The sequence below is a fragment of the Pogona vitticeps genome, chromosome 1, assembly GCF_051106095.1.
Source record: "Pogona vitticeps strain Pit_001003342236 chromosome 1, PviZW2.1, whole genome shotgun sequence".
NCBI lineage: Eukaryota > Metazoa > Chordata > Lepidosauria > Squamata > Agamidae > Pogona > Pogona vitticeps.
The window spans coordinates 6,281,655-6,301,585 of record NC_135783.1 but is presented as its reverse complement, the minus strand read 5'-3'; the positions used below and the strand labels follow the sequence as shown (position 1 = coordinate 6,301,585).

Genomic DNA, 19,931 nt, shown 5'->3' with positions numbered 1-19,931 from the left:
GCAGTAGAAGACAGGAGGGCCTGGCGTGCTCTGGTCCATGGGGTCACGAAGAGTCGGACACGACTAAACGACTAAACACACAGTGCCCACCTCCACTAACTGGCCCCCACTAACCTGGGGTGAACATATTTCCCCCATGCTGGCCACCTTGCATTGGCTGCCCATTCGTTTCCGTGTTGACTTCAAAGTCCTAACAATGACATATAAAGCCCTAAATGGTTTAGGACCTCGATATCTGGCCGAGCGCCTTCTCCCACCCAGTTCTGCCAGAGTCACTCGTTCCAGCCAGGCCGGGCGTCTGAGGGGCTTAACGCCGAGGGAGGTCCGGAAGGAAAGAACGATGAACCGGGCCTTCTCGGCAGTGGCTCCTCGCCTTTGGAACAACTTGCCCGTGGAGATCCGCCTGGCTCCCTCTCTGGGTGTCTTCAGAAGCAAACTCAAGACCTGGCTATTTGGGCGGGCTTTCCCTCCTGCTGTATCTTAAATGTCACATCTTACCATCTTGGGTTTATAGTGCATGTTTATTGGCTTAACTGTCTTTAAAATTTGTAATGCCGCCCAGAGTAGACCTTTGGTCTAGATGGGTGGGGTAGAATTAAATAAAATAAATAAAATATCAGACGGTAACTCTTTGGGTCGCCACCTGCAGGCCTTCGGTGCTGTGGAAGCCATGTCGGATCGTGTTTGCATCCACACCAACGCCAAGGTGAACGTGGAAATCTCTGCCGAAGACCTGCTCTCTTGCTGTGGTTTCGAGTGTGGGATGGGGTGAGTCGCCGTCTTGGCCTCGGCACTGCTCTGCTGAAGACGTTGCCGCTATGGGGAGGGGTGGAAAACCGCTTTCTAAGGCCTTCTTAGACTCTTCTAAATATGGAGGAGGACTTCTCTGACACAGGTTGGAAAAGGTTCCCTTTTGTGATGACAAAATCCCTCAGTCTGCATAGCCGGTGACCTCATTCTTTGTAAAAATGGTAATCTTGGAAGAGTTGATCTTCCCATATTCTGCTCTGTGGGTGTCAAGAGGAACAACAGTTAGCCACTTCTGGAGACTTGCATTCTTCGCAGAAGGAAGCTGTCCCTAATTTTCTGTCGCAGTTTTTTTCTAAATAGTAGGCATTTTAAAAAAAACTCCTTATTTTTCCCTAGGGAATCATAGAATCGAGAAGTTGGACGGGGCCCTCTAAGGCCATCAAGTCCAACCTCCTGCTCGATGCAGGGAATACAAATCAAAGGATATCTGCCCGGTGGTTGTCTTAAGTTTCTTTTGAAAACCTCCAGCGTTTGGAGCGCTCACCACGTCCTGAGGTCATGGGTCCCATCGTCATACTGCTCTAACAGTTGGGAAGTTTTTCCTGATAATTCAGCCGAAATCTCCCTTTGGGTAACTTGAGCCCATTGTTGCGTGCCCTGCACTCTGGGATGATCGAGAGCATCTCATCAACTGTAAATAATCCGTGTAGTTTTAGACGAGGGAGCCACGTTAGTCTGTGCTAGCATCTCAGGCCATGAATAAAATAATGAAAAACTAAGAAGGCCAAAAAAACATTGTGGTGCTCGAAGTGCTAGAATTTGATGAGAGCTTTTGTGGACAAGTCCAGTTCCTCGGTGTCCATAACTCTTGTTGGTTTGCAGATGCAACGGAGGTTATCCTTCTGGAGCGTGGAAGTACTGGACCGAAAAGGGCTTAGTGTCAGGAGGCCTCTATGACTCCCATGTGGGTGAGTGAATCCTCTTTGGCTCCAGGGTGTCTTTGGTGCTCACTGGGATGTGGACTTCCTATTAAGCCCTTGGTGGTGATTGTCTTTCTCTGAATAAATTCGTGCTTCCATCGGTTCATGGCGAGGAGCTTCGTGGTTCCTCAAGTGTGGACGGATCACGAAGCAGGACGAGTCGCCAAACTGGGGATTCGTCCCCATCTCTAAATCAGGACTTAATTTCAGCTTGTTCACATGGCTGAGCTGAGGCCAGTGGTCCAGCGTATTGGCTGTTCAATCTGTGTTAAGTGACGAGGCGGAGAAGAGCAAAGCAACCTCAAGATGCTGGTGGTATCTCGCTCCAATGCTTTGAACTGACCTCTTCTAAAGAAAGAGTTATGGGACGTGGTGGCGCTGCGGGTTAAACTGCAGAAGCCTCTGGGCTGCAAGGTCAGAAGACCTGCAGTTGTAAGATCGAATCCACACGATGGAATGAGCTCCCGTCGCTTGTCCCAGCTCCTGCCAATCTAGCCGTTCAAAAGCATGTAAAAATGCGAGTAGATAAATAGGTACCACCTCAAGTGGGAAGGTCACCGCGTTCCATGTCTAGTCACGCTGGCCACATGACCATGGAAACTGTCTTTGGACAAACGCTGGCTCTACGGCTTGGAAACGGGGAAGAGCACCGCGCCCTAGAGTCGGACACGACTGGACTAAATGTCAAGGGGAACCTTTATCTTTTTAAAGGAAGAGTTGGTTATATTCTGTGGTCTTGCTTCTCTCTGCTGTGTCCTACACATTAAAAAAATAATTCCGGGTGCTAGTTGTTTCAGTTTGGTGAAGCAGCATCTTGTGACCGCATCAAGTCATCAGTTTTGTGGCTTCCACCTTTAGAAATGGCCTTCTAGGCCATGTTTTTATGCTCATTAAAATAACTTCTGTTTCTGCTATCCAAGATCTTCCGTGGGATTTGAATCAAGGAAGTGGAATGGGATTATGTAGCTATCGCTAGATCTGTCTGGAGAGACCATAGGTTTTCTCTGCTCTGGGACTTAGGGCCCCATGGAAGATCGTTTCTGAATGGTGTTTTGTCTCCATTTTCCCCGGACAGGCTGCAGACCCTATTCTATCCCTCCATGTGAACATCACACTAATGGATCTCGGCCCCCCTGCACTGGAGAAGGGGGAGAGACCCCGGATTGTGTCAAGAGGTGCGAAGATGGCTATTCTCCGTCCTATAAGGATGACAAACACATGGGTAATAAAAGCTCTTGGTTTTTTAAAAAACTTTGAAAACTTGACTCTAGCTTTTTAGAATCTGCCAGGCTTCCCAAGACAGTGACTCTTAAGTTTTTTTTTAACCCTGAAAATAGTCATAGAAAACAAGTTGACCTGACCAGCGTCAGCTGGTTTTTATTTCATTTTTTAAAATTAAGCATGCAATTAAAGATGTGGTTTAATTAAAACTAGAATTCAGCAGCTTGCTACCATTACGTGGGAGCCAGATCTCGGATAAGAGAGGCTAAATCTTCATTATTTAAAAATGTTTACGGTCACCCCCCCCCCAGACAATTAACTTGAAAGGAATTAAAGAGAATTCTAAAACCAATTTAAAAGTCATCCATACAGTCAAATCAAACTGCTCATAGATTTTTGGGGAAAACAAAACACTTTTAAAGGGTCCTGGTGCCAAAAGGATTACAGTGTGTTTAAACTGTGCCTCTAGTCCTTATGAAGGAAAAGACTTGAGAAAGTAAGTCTAAAAAAACACAAAGAATCCAAAGGCAAAAATAGGTAATACTTTCATAAACCACTAAAAACTCATTACAGAAGAAACAACCTTTTATTTCAGAGAAACACAAATATTGTTATTCATTCCCAGTGAATTGCAGCAATCAATCATGGGGAGGTAGAAGATGTACTGTACATCTGAATTCAGGTGTCTGAATGGTTTCTCACATTGAATTTACCTTTTCCATCATCATCACCTCTTCGTTTATCCAGGACTTACATCCTATGGCGTCCCACGCAGTGAGAAGGAAATAATGGCTGAAATCTACAAGAATGGGCCTGTGGAAGGAGCATTTACTGTTTACTCAGACTTCCTCATGTACAAATCAGGTGGGTCTTTTGGGAATAACAGGTTTTTGAAAAATACAACCCTCTTAAAATGGCGTGACAGTGTCCATGCGTCAACCTCATTAGCACTCAAGCGACTTTGTGATGCGCTTTAAAGAGGAGATAGCAAATTCCAGTGATAATGGAGTGGACAGAATTCAAAACTGGTTATCCATAATTTTATTGATGATGATGATGATGGTCAAGTCAAGTCACTGACTTAGAATGGACTTTTTCAGGGTTTTCCAAGTAGAGAATGCTCAGAACTGGTTGACCCTTCCCTTTTTCTGGGAGGGGATCCCTGGGACTGCAGTTTGCCCAAGGCTACGCAGGCTGGCTATTCACCCAGGAGGCATAGACTGTTAAATATATATGGTACGATACTCTTTATTATGGGTTCTGGTGGGTGCTGCGGGTTAAACCGCAGAAGCTTCTGTGCTACAAGGTCAGAAGATGTGCAGTTGTAATCCACACAACGGAGTGAGCTCCCGTCGCTTGTCCCAGCTCCTGCCAACCTAGCAGTTTGAAAGCATGTAAAATGCGAGTAGATAAATAGGTACCATCTTGGTGGGAAGGTCACGGCGTTCCGTGTCTAGTTGTGCTGGCCACATGACCATGGAAGATTGTCTTCGGCCATACGCTCGCTCTACGGCTTGGAAACGGGGATGAGCACCGCGCCCTAGAGTCCGACATGACTGGACAGATTGTCAAGGGGAACCTTTACCTTTCTCTTTATTATGGGTTCTCTTGACTTTATGGGGATTTTGACACGGGGAAAACCGTAAGTGTGAATTTTGCTTAATGTCTTGCTTGATAGCAGTGTTGAAATCTAAAATCATGTAGGTCAGTTACCAAAGCGACACACACACAAAGCCATGGGCAAAACAGGCTTCTCTCCCCCCCCCCATCCTGTACAAAAACCAATGAAGTTCAGAAATCCACCTGGATCTTTTCAGCCTTGACGTCTGTAGTTAAATTCAGTCCCAAAATGGGACATTGGGCTGGAGGACTCAGTAGCAGGTATGCAGATGGCACGTAATGTCTAGCAATGCTGGCTGGCTTTTAAAAGGAGACAGTCAGGCTCTTATCTCTGGAAATACAAGTTATAAACAGCATCTCAGTCCAACTTCCTGTTGCCATCAGCCTGACATGAAAGCTGTTCCAATGAATGGAAAAACGTTCTTGTGTCTTATCTGAGTAGCTCCTTACTTGGTTTGCATGGGAAAGTCTAATGCTTCTGTTTGGAAAATGTGTTAATTCTCTATTTTTTTCTGCATTATTTCCCCCCCTCCTCCTGCAGGTGTCTATCAACATGTTTCTGGAGAGGAAGTGGGTGGCCACGCCATCCGGATCCTTGGCTGGGGTGTTGACAAAGGCACACCTTACTGGTTGGTTGCCAACTCCTGGAACACAGACTGGGGTGAAAATGGTATGTGATGATGATGCGTCTCATGGCAGCTTTGGGTGGCTCTATAAGAGGAAGGTGTGTGGGTCAGGGAGGCTTGGGCTGTTTTTAATGCCTCAGGAGGAAGCAGGATTTTCTGGGAGAAAAAAAGCAGTCGTGCTGGAAAAGGTGGAAGGCGGCAGGAAAAGAGGAAGGCCAAATATGGAATGGATTGACTCCCTGAACGAAGCCACAGGATTGTGTTGGCAAACAGTGGAGGCCAGGACATTTTGGAGATCATTCATTCATTCATGGGGTCGCCCATAAGCCAAGGGTGGCTTGACGGCACATCACAACCACAGGGCTTGTGGGACTTCCAAGTCCTACCAGCCCTAGCTGGTGGTGAGGAATGATGGAATCTGTAGTCCAGCAGCATGGATTTTTCTTATGTCCTGACCTTACCATCCCCGGGTTTGTCTTGAGAGAGCTTGAGAGCCCATTCGTTTGGTCCGTTTGCAGATAAAATACGTGGTGCCCTTCCTTCTGAGCTTGTAAAACTGTTCTAATGTCTGTTGGCATAATTTCTGTTCTCAACCTTACGTTCGTCCCACATCTGGGCCCTTTTGAGGAGAAAGGCAGGGTAAAAATATTCTCCATCCGTCCGTCTGGGTATGCCAAAGCACAAGAAAATAGGGCAGGTGGAGTACTTTTTTGGGGGGGTGAGAGAGGTGACACCCCTTCCACAAATGTCACTAGAGCTATTGATGGTTTGCTTTATAAGCAGGGGACTTTATGACCTTCACTCCTGTAATTCACCCAGAACCTTCCCATAGAAGAATTATGTGGAGGTTCTTATGTGCTGTCAAGTAGTCGCCTCCGACTTATGGTGACCTTATGAAGGCGAGATCTCCAGAATATCCTATCTCCATGGCCTTGCTCGGTAAAATCCCCCAAGTCCTATTGCTACTTATAGAAATCATAGAAAAGAGAAGTTCGAAGGGGCCTACAAGGCCATCAAGTCCAACCCCCTGCTCGTTGCAAGAATACCATCAAAGCATATCTGCCAGGTGATTATATAAGTTCATGAATCCCTCCAGGGTTGAAGCACTCGCCAACTCCTGAGGTAATTGGTTCCGTTGTCGTACTGCTCTAACAGTAAGGAAGTTTTTCCTCGTATTCAACCAAAATCTGGCTTCCTGTCACTTGAGCCAATTGTTGCGTGTCTTGCACTCGGGGACTTCTCTATATAGCTAGTTTCGTTTCGTGCTGTCCAGGTTAAAAGGAACCGGACGAGTGTGTGCGTGAGAGAGTTGAAGTGTTCTGTCTCAGTAAGGGGAATCTCTTAATTCCAGATGGCTTTGTCTTGTTTCGTTTATTGCTTTTCTGCCTGCCACGGTCTCCCAGAATTATGGATGACAAAAACAAATGTATTTATTTAAAACAATCTTAAATGTCGCTTTTTAAAAACCCAACATTTTAAAAAAATATTAGTTATTAATAAAAGAAAAATTGCAAATAATAAAATGAAAACTAAAATACAGACTCAATGGTGACTGCGCACACAATACACATTGAAGTTTCCCCACCTATGCCACCTTCATCATTGGGACTAGGTGACCAATAATACCAATTTGTACCCCTTTTAACCCCATTCCTCTCCAGAAATACTGTACATTGATTCTTCTGCTGGCCTATGGCCTTTCTCCTTCAAAAAACCGTATTCCAAGAATAAATTCCATACATCTTTGAAATCGTTAGACTTCGCCATTCCAATTCTCATTTACATTTCATATGTTAACATATCGTTAAGTGCTAAGCTCCACATTTCTTTATACCAATCTACAAGATTAATTTGTTGCTTTTCCAACTCTTTGCAAATATTAATCTTGCTACTGTAACCATTACAACTAACCCTTTTCTGATTTTTTTTTTCAAATGGTCATTCTTGATTAAGTTCAGGAGGGCAATAATTGGAAATATCTAAATATCCAATAATTTGTCATAATGGTTAACATGCAACGGGACCTTCATAGAGGGTCTCAAATTGCAGACAGGATAATATGGGATGAGGCATATTTTTAGAAAACTTGCCTGCAAAATCCACTTTAAAGTCTGCCAAAAATGCTCAAAGCAAATGTTTGTTCCTAGGGATAAGGTTTTTGAATTTTCCGGAGTACGGATACCTACTTTGCAGACACCTTACAGACACCTCCGTAGAATGGACCTGGGAGAAAGGGGCTACATTAGAAGGCCTTGAGGCTTAGCTAAGCCTAGTCTTGCCTCTTTTCCTGTTCTGAAAGGAAGCTCCCCGCTAGTACGGGGGGCAGGAACAGGGAACCTGGGCAGAGCTAGGCCGAGCTAAGCCTCCAAGCTTTCCAGCTGAGGGAGAACTCCAAGAATGGAGAAATATGACATTTGTAGTTAAAAAACAAAAATCTCTTCCCTATTTATTCCTGAAGGGATGTGGTGGCGCTGCGGGCTAAACCGCAGAAGCCTGTGCTGCAGGGTCAGAAGACCAGCAGTCGTAAGATCGAATCCACGCGACGGAGGGAGATCCTATCACTTGTCCCAGCTCCTGCCAACCTAGCTGTTCGAAAGCACGTAAAAATGCGAGTCGATAAATAGGTACCACCTTCGGTGGGAAGATAACAGCGTTCCGTGTCTAAGTCGCACTGGCCATGTGACCACGGAAGATTGTCTTCGGACAAACGCTGGCTCTATGGCTTGGAAACGGGGATGAGCACCGCCCCCTAGAGTCGGACATGACTGGACAAAAATTGTCAAGGGGAACCTTTACCTTTACCTTATTTATTCCTATTTGCCTAGCTAAGAACTCTGGGTATGGGACGACTTTGCCAAAATGTTTTCTCAACTTTTTCTAGGTTTCTTCAGAATCCTCCGCGGAGAGGACCACTGCGGGATCGAGTCGGAGGTTGTCGCTGGAATCCCCAAGACAAGCCAATACTGGAAGATGCTGTAACGTCGTCATCATCATCTTCCAGCTCCAGTTAATTCTTCTGCGAATAATCAAGTTGATCATGACCTGTGGAAACGGAAGCTGTTGTTGCTTCTGAGACATTTTAAACTTCATTCTCTCTCTTTTTTAAAAAATTAATCTTAAAGCCTTTAAAAAAATATTTTTTAAAACTTTATTGTACAGTACTGGCCGGTTGCCTTTCCAGCAGGGAGGGTGAGGCGCTGTACATCCTGCCTGTGAGACAAAATGGCGGGAGATGCAACTGGACGGACCGAACCGGGCGTCTCTCGACAAAGGAAAGACGTGATGGAACGCAACACTTCCTTTGCTTTTGTTTTGCTTTTTATGGGAAGACAATGATCCTTGTAACAAAAAAAAAAATTGGTAATACGAGCTTGGATGGCTTTGAGCATCCTTTGATTCAGGTAAAGCTGTGAAGTTAGTGGTGGGAAACCAGCGTTGTGAGTTGACTTTTGGAAAGCTGTGCTATTGAGCCAAGAGATAAAAGTGGACTTGAGCATTAACGCCCAGTGCCCGCAAGGGCAATAACGGCTAAAGTAGCCGTTTGTTTACGATACCTAGGTTGAGCTCTCTTACGTATTTTCAGAGGACATCTCCTCAGTTTAACACTAGGGAGTACGAGGAAGGAGAGAAAACTTGACAGGTTTATCTTTCACTTACACAAAACCCTTCTTTTCTTTCCCATTCCTCCATTTTGACACGGGTGCGAAATCAGCAAGAGAAGGACCAGGGAGGAGAGCTGACAGGGGGGCCTTATTTTAAACTGACCTGCATTGCATTCTTTATAAACTACCCTTGGCTTGCAAAATCATTGAGGGGGCTAGCATTTTAAGGCTTCCACCATAATGGAACTGAATAATTGGGGAAGCCCAAAACTAAGAAGGTCTGGCATGAGTTTTTTATTCCTATGAGGCCTTAGCATTTCCTCTATATATTCCACTTTATTCCCATTTTCTATGCTCTGAGGAGTATGGGACGAGCTGGACTTTTCTGTAAAGAGGTAGCAATGCTTCGCTTAAACACTAGTCTTCCTACTGCACGTTATCTGTAGGAAACTGAAGTAGAAGTGGAAACACTGTTGGCAGGTGGCAAAACATCATGGCTTAGATTGATTCTTGGCCTGTACTTTTAGCATAACTGAAGCCCATTGGCTTTTAACTGAATGCCCCTGATTTCAGTGGATCTGCTGCAGAAATGAGTCATTTTGGATCTGGCTGGTAGGCACCACCTAACTTCACTCGTGTTCCGTTTCAAAGACTTGTACAGATTAAAGGCCAACAGTCATCAAATGTGTAGTTGCAAAAGTGGCCGAATGTTGATCCCTGTGGCTTCGTAATGTATTTCTCATCTCTAATAAAGACTTTCCAATCTCGTGGTGGTGTCTAGATTTCCCCTCTCCTTTTCAGCTGCTCCACGGCAGCAGCACACCTGTCTCTGGTGTCAGATGGTGAGGTTTCAGCTAGGTGTTGAGGGAAACCCCTGATGGTTACTAGAGCAGACCAGATGACTTTGGAAGGCTGGAAGTTTTGAACAGAGATGGTGGTGGTGGGTCACCTGTTACTGGTGCTTTAATGGTTTGTTGTTAAGTCGTGTCCGACTCTTCATCACCCCATAGACCAGAGCACGCAAGGCCCTCCTGTCTTCCACTGCCTCCCGGAGTTGGGTCAAAGTCGTGTTGGTTGCTTCGATGACACTGTCCAACCATCTCGTCCTCTGTCGTCCCCTTCTCCTCCTGCCTTCACACTTTCCCAACATCAGGGTGTTTTCCAGGGAGTCGTCTCTTCTCATGAGGTGGCCAAAGTACTGGAGCCTCAGCTTCAGGATCTGTCCTTCCAGTGAGCACTCGGGGTCGATTTCCTTCAAAATGGATAAGTTTGTTCTCCTTGCAGTCCAGGGGACTCTCAAGAGTCTCCTCCAGCAACATAATTCAAAAGAATCGTGTACCTACCCCAATCCACCCATGTTGGTCAACACAACCCACAAGGCAGGAAAACAAGATGGCAGATGCAACCAGCTTGGCTTTTCAGCTATTCATAAGAACTAGGGACAGCCAACACCCCCCTCCAGTTCAGTTTCCAAAGAGGCCAGCCAATTACCTGCGGAATTAGGGGCACATGGAAAAGGGCTCAAATGCACCCTCTCTCTTACATGTGCCAAGAACTGATCTCAAAGTACAGATGTGGGGGTGATACATAGCCATTCTAGCTAGTAGCCATGCACAGCTGTAAGCTCCACAAATGTATGTAATGCCCTTTTAAAACCATGCATGCTGGCAGATGTCACTACTGCTTGTGGCAGTGAGTTCCACTGCTTCCTTCTATTCCATCTCCTGTCCTTCACTTTCAGCAGTTGAGCCCATGATTGTCCCAATTGTTTCTAGTTAAACCTGCCAGATTCCAGCGTTGAATAGCCACCAGGTCTTCTCATGACCCTGTGACAAACCCAGACCTACTGGGATCTGCCACACGTTAACTAAGCTGCCACCAACCATTCCCTATAAGAAGTCACACAGACCAGGGATGGATTTTTAACCAATAAAAGAATAAGGTTTATTTAAAACAACACACAGGGAAAATAAAATGATTAGGTGAATAAGATATAGTAACGTGGCTTAGTCTCATTCATACATGCATACAGTTTGGTTCACACAGAACCCTTAACTTGAAGCACAGACCCTGAACCTATCAGTTCTGGCTAACCATACAGACACCTGAACCTATCAGGTTGGTACTCTGACACACAGTAGTACCCTGACTGACACACAGACTCCCACACCAGCTTCTTCTTCCCAGCTGCTGCTTCGTCACATCCCAGCGTCTCCTAACTTCACCACACAGGCTTCACATATATATACAGTACAGCCCCTCCTCCTGATGTCCCGCCTTCCACTCCCCATAGGATGGAACTTTCCCTCCAAACCCATGACAGACAGGTAACATCAGTGCTGTATGTAACACCTCCCCTCTTTATAAGTTGTTTTGTAGGGGGAAAGCTAAGGTGCTTTTCACCAAAAAACAACCTGGATAAAACACACAAAACCAGTTATACATACAATATCATACTTACTTATACTTACATTCTAAGTTAACCATATCAATTAGGCATTTAAACATTTACCATATACATTACATCAATTTACCTTTATTCATACAAACCAAGTTCAAAAAACAGGTACATTTAACTTTTGGTCATCAATATATATACATAGTCCATGTTTCTTTCGCCGTCTTCATTCTTCAGGTCTTCTTGACAAGGTGTCAGCAACACAGTTCACTGACCCTCTGACCACCTTCACTTCAAAGTCATAGTCCTGTAGGTTTAAAGCCCACCTCATAAGTTTGCTATTGTGGGTTTTCATTGTCTTTAACCATTGCAGTGGTGAATGGTCAGTGCACAGAGTAAAATGTCTTCCCCAGATGTAAGGCTTGGCCTTCTGGATCGCGTAGACTATGGCCAGACACTCCTTCTCCACGGTTGCCAAATGTCTCTCACCTTTTTGAAGTTTCCTACTCAGGTAGGACACTGGATGCTGGTCACCATTCTCATCCTCCTGGCACAGAACTGCTCCTACCCCGCTGTTAGACGCATCGGTGTAGATGATGAACTCCCGGTCGAAGTCTGGAGCACGCAGCACTGGATAGTTGATTAACGCCTCCTTCAACCTCTGGAACGCCGCCTCACAGTCGCTGGTCCACGGGATGCGGTCATCAGCCTTCTTCCTCGTCAGATCGGTCAGCGGAGCCGCAATCTCGCTAAACCTCGGGATGAACTTTCTGTAGTAGCCCACCAACCCAAGAAATGATTTGACTTTTCTCTTGGTGTTGGGTCTAGGCCAATCACGAACAGCTTCTATTTTGGCCTCCAGGGGTTTTATCACTCCTCCCCCTACCATGTGACCCAAGTATTTTATTTCTGGGCTACCCAGCTGCAGTTTGTTCTCTTTGCAGAGCCTAGGCCAAAGCACTTCCTCCCCTGGATTAAAGTGCCTCTCCCCGGCTCTCTGGACACACCAGGCTTTCTTTCTGACCTTTTGAGCTTGCAGGGTCTCTGCTGCTAGCTCTAGGTTTCCCTTTAGGTCATTCCTCAAGGTGTCTATGTATGTCACAACGTCTTGTGGGTCATCCCGGGTGATCTGCTCCCAATTTTGTTTGATCAAATCAAGGAGCCCTTTCACCCTTCTCCCAAATAAAAGTTCAAATGGACTGAACCCGGTACTGGCTTGTGGCACTGATCGATAAGCAAACAAAAGGGATTGCAGCTTCTGGTCCCAATTGTTTGGATTCTCTGCCAAGTAAGCCCTAATCATGCGCATTAGAGTCCCATTGAACTTCTCAGTTAACCCATTACTTTCAGGATGATAGGCAGTGGTTTCCTTGTGCTTAATTCCACAGATTTGCCATAAGCGTTTCATGAGCTTCGATGTGAACGATGCTCCCAAATCTGTGATTATTTCTGAGGCAAATCCCATCCTGGACATATACCCCACCAAGGCATCTGCCACTGTGTTAGTTTCAATGTTAGTCAAGGGTATGGCTTCAGGGTACCTCGTGGCATGGTCCACAATGGTGAGAATGAACCTGTTCCCCCTCTTTGTGGCCTTGGGCAAAGGTCCCACAATATCCACCCCTATGCATTTGAACGGAGTGTCAATCACAGGCAAAGGGCACAACTTTGCTTTGGTCCTGTCGCGGCTATTCCCCTGCCTTTGACACACATCACATTGTTTACAGAACTCCCTGATCTGCTTCCCTATGTCAGGCCAGTAAAAATTCTGTGTGATTCTCTGCTGTGTTTTGTTCACCCCTAAGTGTGCAGCAAACATGTCAGAGTGCCCCCTTTGTAAGATCATGGGGCGATACTTTTCAGGCACCACTAGCTGACTTCTGATCCCATCTCCCCCTTTTGAGATATTCCTCAGGGTCTCTCTATATAAAATCCCCTTTTTCTCCAGAAATCTCACTGGGGTTTCAGGTGTTAGCTGGGCGTCAGTCACCTGTTCAAAACACTTTTGGAGAGTGGCGTCTGCCTTTTGCTCTTGTCCAAATCTGCTGTCTGTGGTTAAGGTTTCCACCACAGCTTCTGAACTCCCCCCACCTGCTTCCGTCTCTGGCTCATCATTACCCCCCTGAACTGTCCCCGTGGTGGCTTGTGAACGTGTAATCACTAGCACCCGTTTCACATGTTCAGCCAGGTCATTTCCCACGAGCACGGCTGCTGGCAGAGTCGATGAAATTGCTAGCCGCCAAACTCCCCTCCAGCCTTGAAAGTTGACAGGTACCTCCGCGACTGGCAGTGAGATCACCTGCCCCTCAATCCCTGCCACCTTCATGCTCTCATTTGGGATTACATACTCCCTAGGAATAATATCTGGATGGCACAGGGTCACCTGAGAACAAGTGTCCCGCAGCCCCCGATACTGATGGCCTAGTATTCCTACGTCCACCCCTGCTGTCTCAAACAACTGAGAATCTGTTCTCACCAGTAGGCAGCGCCTGACCTCTACAAGAGGACCATTTTCCTCAGCCTGATCAGCAGATGTAGCTGTTTCAGATTGAGTAGCCATGGCAACAGGCTCCCTCAGTGACAATGAGCCTTGCTCTTTCTGGACACAGAACACAGCTTTTGGCTTGGTTCCACTCGAATCCTGAGGCACAATTCCTTTTATCTGCTTCCATTTCTCACACCCTGAGATTAGATGGCCCTTTCCCTGACAGAAATAACATTTTCTGGTGTATTTTGAGTCTTTCTCATCTTGTTTTGGTTTTCCCTCCAAAATCTGAGGTCTTGGTTTCATGTCTGAGGGCTTCTCACCAAAATGGCCGCCCATTTCTGGCGGGCTCTGAACTAACCCTTTGGAGTACTTAGGGTCCCATGTTTCCCTCATGTTTTCCTCAGAATAATTCAGGTTTTGAAGTTGTGCCTTAACCTGTGTGCCTTCTTTTGGTTTCAGAATAGTTTGTGGCTTTATCTTTCTTTCACACTCATAAACCATATCCACTGCCACTTTGGATTGTAAATCTTTTCCCTCAGAAAACTCATCTATGCCGTATGCATCCTTAAAAACTTGCCTTAATAGAGTAAACCCAGACCTCTGTTTCTCTTTCAGTTGTTCAATATATCTATTTTCCATTTGCTTAAATATATTTTCAATATTTTTCATCTCTTCCATATACCTATCCCAGTCATCATCCCTCTTGGATTTTTCCTCACTATTTATTTTCATTTGGCAAGTGGTGCAGCTTTGACAAAATTCTTTTATTTCTTTTCCCATTTTTGGCCAGTAGTACTTCTGGGATATTTTCTGCTTAGTCTTTGCCATCCCTAAATGTCCCGATAGGGTGTCTGTGTGACATTTTTCCATTACTTTCTTTCTATATTTAGAAGGAACTACAAGCAATTTTTCCTTCTTGGAGTTCATTAAGATCTCCCTACATAAAAGGCCTTCTTCACAATAATATCTCTCACGGTTCTCAGGGGTTACTGGACAATTGCTAACCATCTTAAAGCACTGCTGCAAGGTTGGATCTAGTTGTTGATCCCATTTGCTAAACTCAATAGAGTCCTCCCCCTTTGAGTTCTCCATTTCTATTTCTAACTGCCTCATTTGAACTTCATGCTGTTGGGCTATGAGCATTTTCCTGAGTTCTGGGTTCTGCTCTCCTGTGCTGTCACCCTGCACTGAGCCAAATTCATCCTCAGAACCTTGGTCAACCTGGGGGTCTTTCACTTCACCCATTTCTGCCACTTGGCTTCGAGTCAAGGGCATAATTCCCCCTCAGAACAAGCTGCTTTAAAAAGTCAAGCCTCAAAATAAAACGACCACTTTTTTTTTTTTTTTTTTTGCCTCAGAACCAGCTTTCCCTATAGATTGCTGCTGTCCTTCAGCACTACTTGCAACTGTAGCGAGTTAGAGTCTGCCCCCCTCTGCTGGGCCTCTCAGCAGGCAGGCTAAATCACTTCTACTTTACAGTTTTGCCTCAGCTTTTTTCCCGCCAAAAACAGGCTGCCTCAGAGCACCCTAATCTAGTCTCCCCAGTTGGCACGTTCTTCTACTAGCGCACCTCCCCGTGAGGTACACCTAGAAGATTACCTACGCGCCTCAGATTGTCCCTGACTAGACCCCCCTTGCTCTGGGCACACTTGCCAAGGCTTTGCTGGACCGCTGGACAACTGGACCAGTCGTATCCCACACGCTGGACACCAATCAATGTGACAAACCCAGACCTACTGGGATCTGCCACACGTTAACTAAGCTGCCACCAACCATTCCCTATAAGAAGTCACACAGACCAGGGATGGATTTTTAACCAATAAAAGAATAAGGTTTATTTAAAACAACACACAGGGAAAATAAAATGATTAGGTGAATAAGATATAGTAACGTGGCTTAGTCTCATTCATACATGCATACAGTTTGGTTCACACAGAACCCTTAACTTGAAGCACAGACCCTGAACCTATCAGTTCTGGCTAACCATACAGACACCTGAACCTATCAGGTTGGTACTCTGACACACAGTAGTACCCTGACTGACACACAGACTCCCACACCAGCTTCTTCTTCCCAGCTGCTGCTTCGTCACATCCCAGCGTCTCCTAACTTCACCACACAGGCTTCACATATATATACAGTACAGCCCCTCCTCCTGATGTCCCGCCTTCCACTCCCCATAGGATGGAACTTTCCCTCCAAACCCATGACAGACAGGTAACATCAGTGCTGTATGTAACAGACCCAATAAAGCAAAGCTGCCTTCTTGACACTCATCAATTCATGGCTGAAATACATTGATGGGGTTACCCTGGCATATATGTACCGTGTTTCCCTGAAAATAAGCCCTAGTGGGATTTTTCAGGATGCTTGTAATATAAGCCCTACCCCAAAAATCAGCCCTAGTCAAGTGAAACCCCACCCTCCACCATTGTGCAGCAACCAGAAGATGATGACAGGATTGTATTTTAATAAATGTATATTGTATATGAAAAAAAACATCCTCTGAAAATAAGCCCTGATGCATTTTTGGAGCAAAAATTAATAAAAGACCATCTTATTTTGGGGATTTTGGCCTCTACATTCCCTTGACATGCGTAATTTTCTGCACCTGTATTAATTTGTAAGGGATGTGTTGTCGCTGCGGGTTAAACTGCAGAAGCCTTTGTGCTCCAAGGTCGGAAGACCAGCCGTCGTAAGATCGAATCCACGCAACGGAGTGAACTCCCATCGCTTGTTCCAGCTCCTGCCAACCTAGCCGTTCGAAAGCATGTAAAAATGTGATAAATAGGTACCACCTCAGTGGGAAGGTCACGGCGTTCCGTGTCTAGTCGCACTGGCCACGTGACCACGGAAACTGTCTACAGACCAACGCTGGCTCTACAGCTTGGAAATGGTGATGAGCACTGTGACCTAGAGTCAGACATGACTGGACTAAATGTCAAGGGGAACCTTGACCTTTATTACATTGGAGCTTTTGCAACCTGGCATGCTGCCTTTAGCAGGATTGTCTGGGAGGGACCTTTTTGGGTTGGGATAACAGTCAATCTATCCAGCACTAGCCAATCATTCCTTCCTTGCCTCTCTGCTCTGTGTTTTTTTTCTTGTCCATTGGCAGTCAGGAATCTGTTGAAAGCAGGTACAGTGGTGCCTCGCATTACGACGTTAATTCATTCCAGCGAAATGACCTTAGAACGGAAATGTAATGTGAAATTTAAAAGCTCATAGAAACGCATTAAAACACGATTAATGCGTTCCTATGGGCTTGAAACTCACCGTCCAGTGAAGATCCTCCATAGTGCGGCCATTTTCGCTGCCCGTGCAGCGAGGAATCCATCCCAGAAAAGAGCAGGGAGCCATTTTTTTTTACCCAGTGGCCATTTTGAGACCGCCGATCAGATGGCCGAAAATCGTCGTTTTGTGAGAATCGGTTCCCGAAGCAGGGAACCGATCATCACAAAGCAAAATTCCCCCATTGAAACCATTGTAAAGCGATCGCAAAAAAGTTCATCGTGATGCCAGGCGCTCGTCTTGCAAGGCACCACTGTAGTCTGTTAAAGTCTGTTTGCTGAAAGCAGTCATGTTTTGTCAGTTTGCTACATTTCACTGTAAGTAAATGAAACATTCTTCTTTCAAGTATCTCAGAGTTATTGTAAGAACCACTTAATGAGAAAAAGGACTAGACTAATCTGGAGAACCTGGAAGTTTTTCTGTGAATCCTGGCACTTCCGCTGCAGTTAGAGGAATTTACACAAAAATTCAAAACTCCAACATATAATGCCTCCCTTTACTCCTTTTTTAACTAACCTAACCAGCTCTAAATATTCTGATCCCCCCCCCCCTTTGCTGGTCCCTTTCTGCTCTGAAATGTTAAGTATTTTTAAAAAATGAAATAGGACCTCTTGTGCCTTCGAGAGAAACCAGCAAAAGACACTGAACTAGTTTGAGCAATACCATCTGAAGCAAAGGAAAGCCAAACACCCTACAAAGCCAGGACTCATGGTGATGACCACAAGCCGTTGAGCCGAGCACTCCTGTTTCAAGTGGTTTTGCTGCTAGCTTGGCCTAAGAAAGCAAGCTCCCAGCTAGCACCAGGACAGGAACAGGAAGCTTGGGCAGAGCTAGGCTGAGCTAAGCTTCAGTGCTTTACAGATTTAGGCCGTTCCCCCAGGGGCATCACATTTGTGAGGTTGTCTGTTAAGGCAAGAACTCCCAGAGTGGAGAATTTCGTCATTTGTAGTCCAGAAGATCCACAAATCCCATCCCTTCTGGTGACCCCTAAGAGGACATGGCAGTGGAAAGCTGAAAACCTTCGGACTTAAAGGCTGCACTCCAGTTGTTATTATGGTCAAGTGTTTTCCTACTCTCTGCTCTAGACAATGGCCCTCATTCAAAGAGACTGAGGCAGGGAACTCTGCCAGTGCTGGTCGTTTTGGAGAGAGGGAGGGACCGGGTGCTCTTCTTTTCTCCCTCCAAGAATTAAACAAACGGTACAGCAGTAGAGATGGGCACAAACCGGTTCGTCCCGGTTCGTCAAGGCGGCAGCACAGGGGCTGATGCTCCCCTACCCTGCCTCCTCTAGCTCAACCAGCCCCTCACCAGGTCCAGCTTCCTGCTCCTCCTCAACTGACCTTCTGGTCCCCGCAACAGCTCAGGATTCCCTGCCCTGCCCTCTCGGCTGATCTCCCACTCTGACCAAAAGGGAGAGGGGCAGAGAAGTCTGTGCTCATGCTGGTAACTGGGAGATCAACGTGGGGGAAAAAACAAGCACGCCGGGCCTGGTGAATGGCGGAGGAGGCAGGGAAGTAGCAGCTTCTGCACTGCCGCCTTTACGAACTGGGACGAACCAGTTCGTGCCCATCTCTATACAGCCGCAAACAAGCATTCCAGGTATCTAGTGAATATAAAAAGTTTACACACCCCTGTTAAAATGTCAGGTATCTGTGATGTAAAAAAATGAGACAAAGATAAATCATTTCAGAGCCTTTTACACCTTTAATGAGACCTATGAACTGTACAACAAACTGAAATCTTTTAGGTGGAGGGAAGTAAAAATAAAAAAATAATAATATGGTTGCATCTGTGTGCACACCCTTAAACTAGTACTTTGTCGAAGCACCTCTGGATTTTATTACAGCACTCAACCTTTTTGGGTATGAGTCTATCAGTATGGCACATCTTGACTTGGCAATATTTTCCCACTTTTTGCAAAAATGCTCCAAATCCGTCAGATTGCAAGGGCGTCTCCTGTGCACGGCTCTCTCCAGATCACCCCACAGATACTCAATTGAATTCAGGTTTGGGTTCTCCTGGGCCATTCCAAACTGTTAATCATCTTCTGGTGAAGCCATTCCTTTGTTGATTTGGATGTCTGCTTTGGGTCGTTGTCATGCTGAAAGATGAAATTTCTTCCTCATGTTCAGCTTTCTAGCAGAAGCCTGAAGGTTTTGTGCCAATATGGACAGGGATTTGGAACTGTTCATAAATCCCTCTACCTTGACTAAGGTCCCTGTCCCAGCTGAAGAAAAACAGCTCAAAGCATGATGCTGCCACCACCATGTTTCATTGTTGGTATGGTGTTCTTTTGGTGATGCGCAGTGTTGTTTTTGTGCCAAACAGATCTTTTGGAATTATGGTCGAAAAGTTCAACCTTGGTTTCATCAGACCGTAGCACTTTTCCCCACATGCTTTTGGGAGACTTCAGATGTGTTTTGGCAAAATTTAGCTGGGCTTGGAAGTTTTTCTTCATAAGAAAAGGCTTCTGTCTTGCCACTCTACCCCACAGCCCAGAAATATGAATACGGGAGATGGTTGTCACATGTACCACACAGCCAGGACTTGCCATATTCCTGCAGCTCCTTTAATGCTGCTATAGGCCTCTTGGCAACCTCCCTGACCCATTGTCTTCTAGTCTCTTCATTGCTTTTGCAAGGACGTCCAGTTCTTGGTGATGTCACTGTTGCGCCATATTTTCTCCACTTGATGATGACTGACTGTCTTCACTGGGTTCCTTGGTATATCTCAGAGGGCCCTAACCCCCAGTCTGCGGCCCGGTGCTGGTCCGCAGTCTGAGCCAGACTGGGACACAGAGACAGACCTCCCCCTGCAATACTCCCCCACACATACAGCCCCTTTGCACATGAGCACCCTCGAGCACCATGCTGACCTTTGTGCATCCCCACAAACACACGTGCTAGCACAAGCACCACCCTTCACACATGCGCATGAGCACACCCGCGCCCACAT

General features: G+C 45.8%; 1 protein-coding gene and 1 long non-coding RNA gene across 5 annotated transcripts in view; both read left to right on the top strand.

The window, feature by feature from the left end:
- Positions 1-9,566, top strand: part of CTSB (cathepsin B) — a 32,343-nt gene extending 22,777 nt beyond the window's left edge. For all 4 annotated transcript variants that reach the window (XM_078381887.1, XM_072986782.2, XM_078381876.1 and 1 more), the window contains exons 5-10: positions 650-768; positions 1,633-1,718; positions 2,806-2,952; positions 3,699-3,815; positions 5,113-5,241; positions 8,079-9,566. In XM_078381887.1, the coding sequence (XP_078238013.1) occupies positions 650-768; positions 1,633-1,718; positions 2,806-2,952; positions 3,699-3,815; positions 5,113-5,241; positions 8,079-8,176 (696 nt within the window). In that variant the 3' untranslated portion in view covers positions 8,177-9,566. The remainder of the gene's footprint in view (positions 1-649; positions 769-1,632; positions 1,719-2,805; positions 2,953-3,698; positions 3,816-5,112; positions 5,242-8,078) is intronic.
- Positions 1-19,931, top strand: part of LOC144584822 (uncharacterized) — a 274,399-nt gene that overhangs the window by 207,444 nt on the left and 47,024 nt on the right. The window lies entirely within an intron of this gene.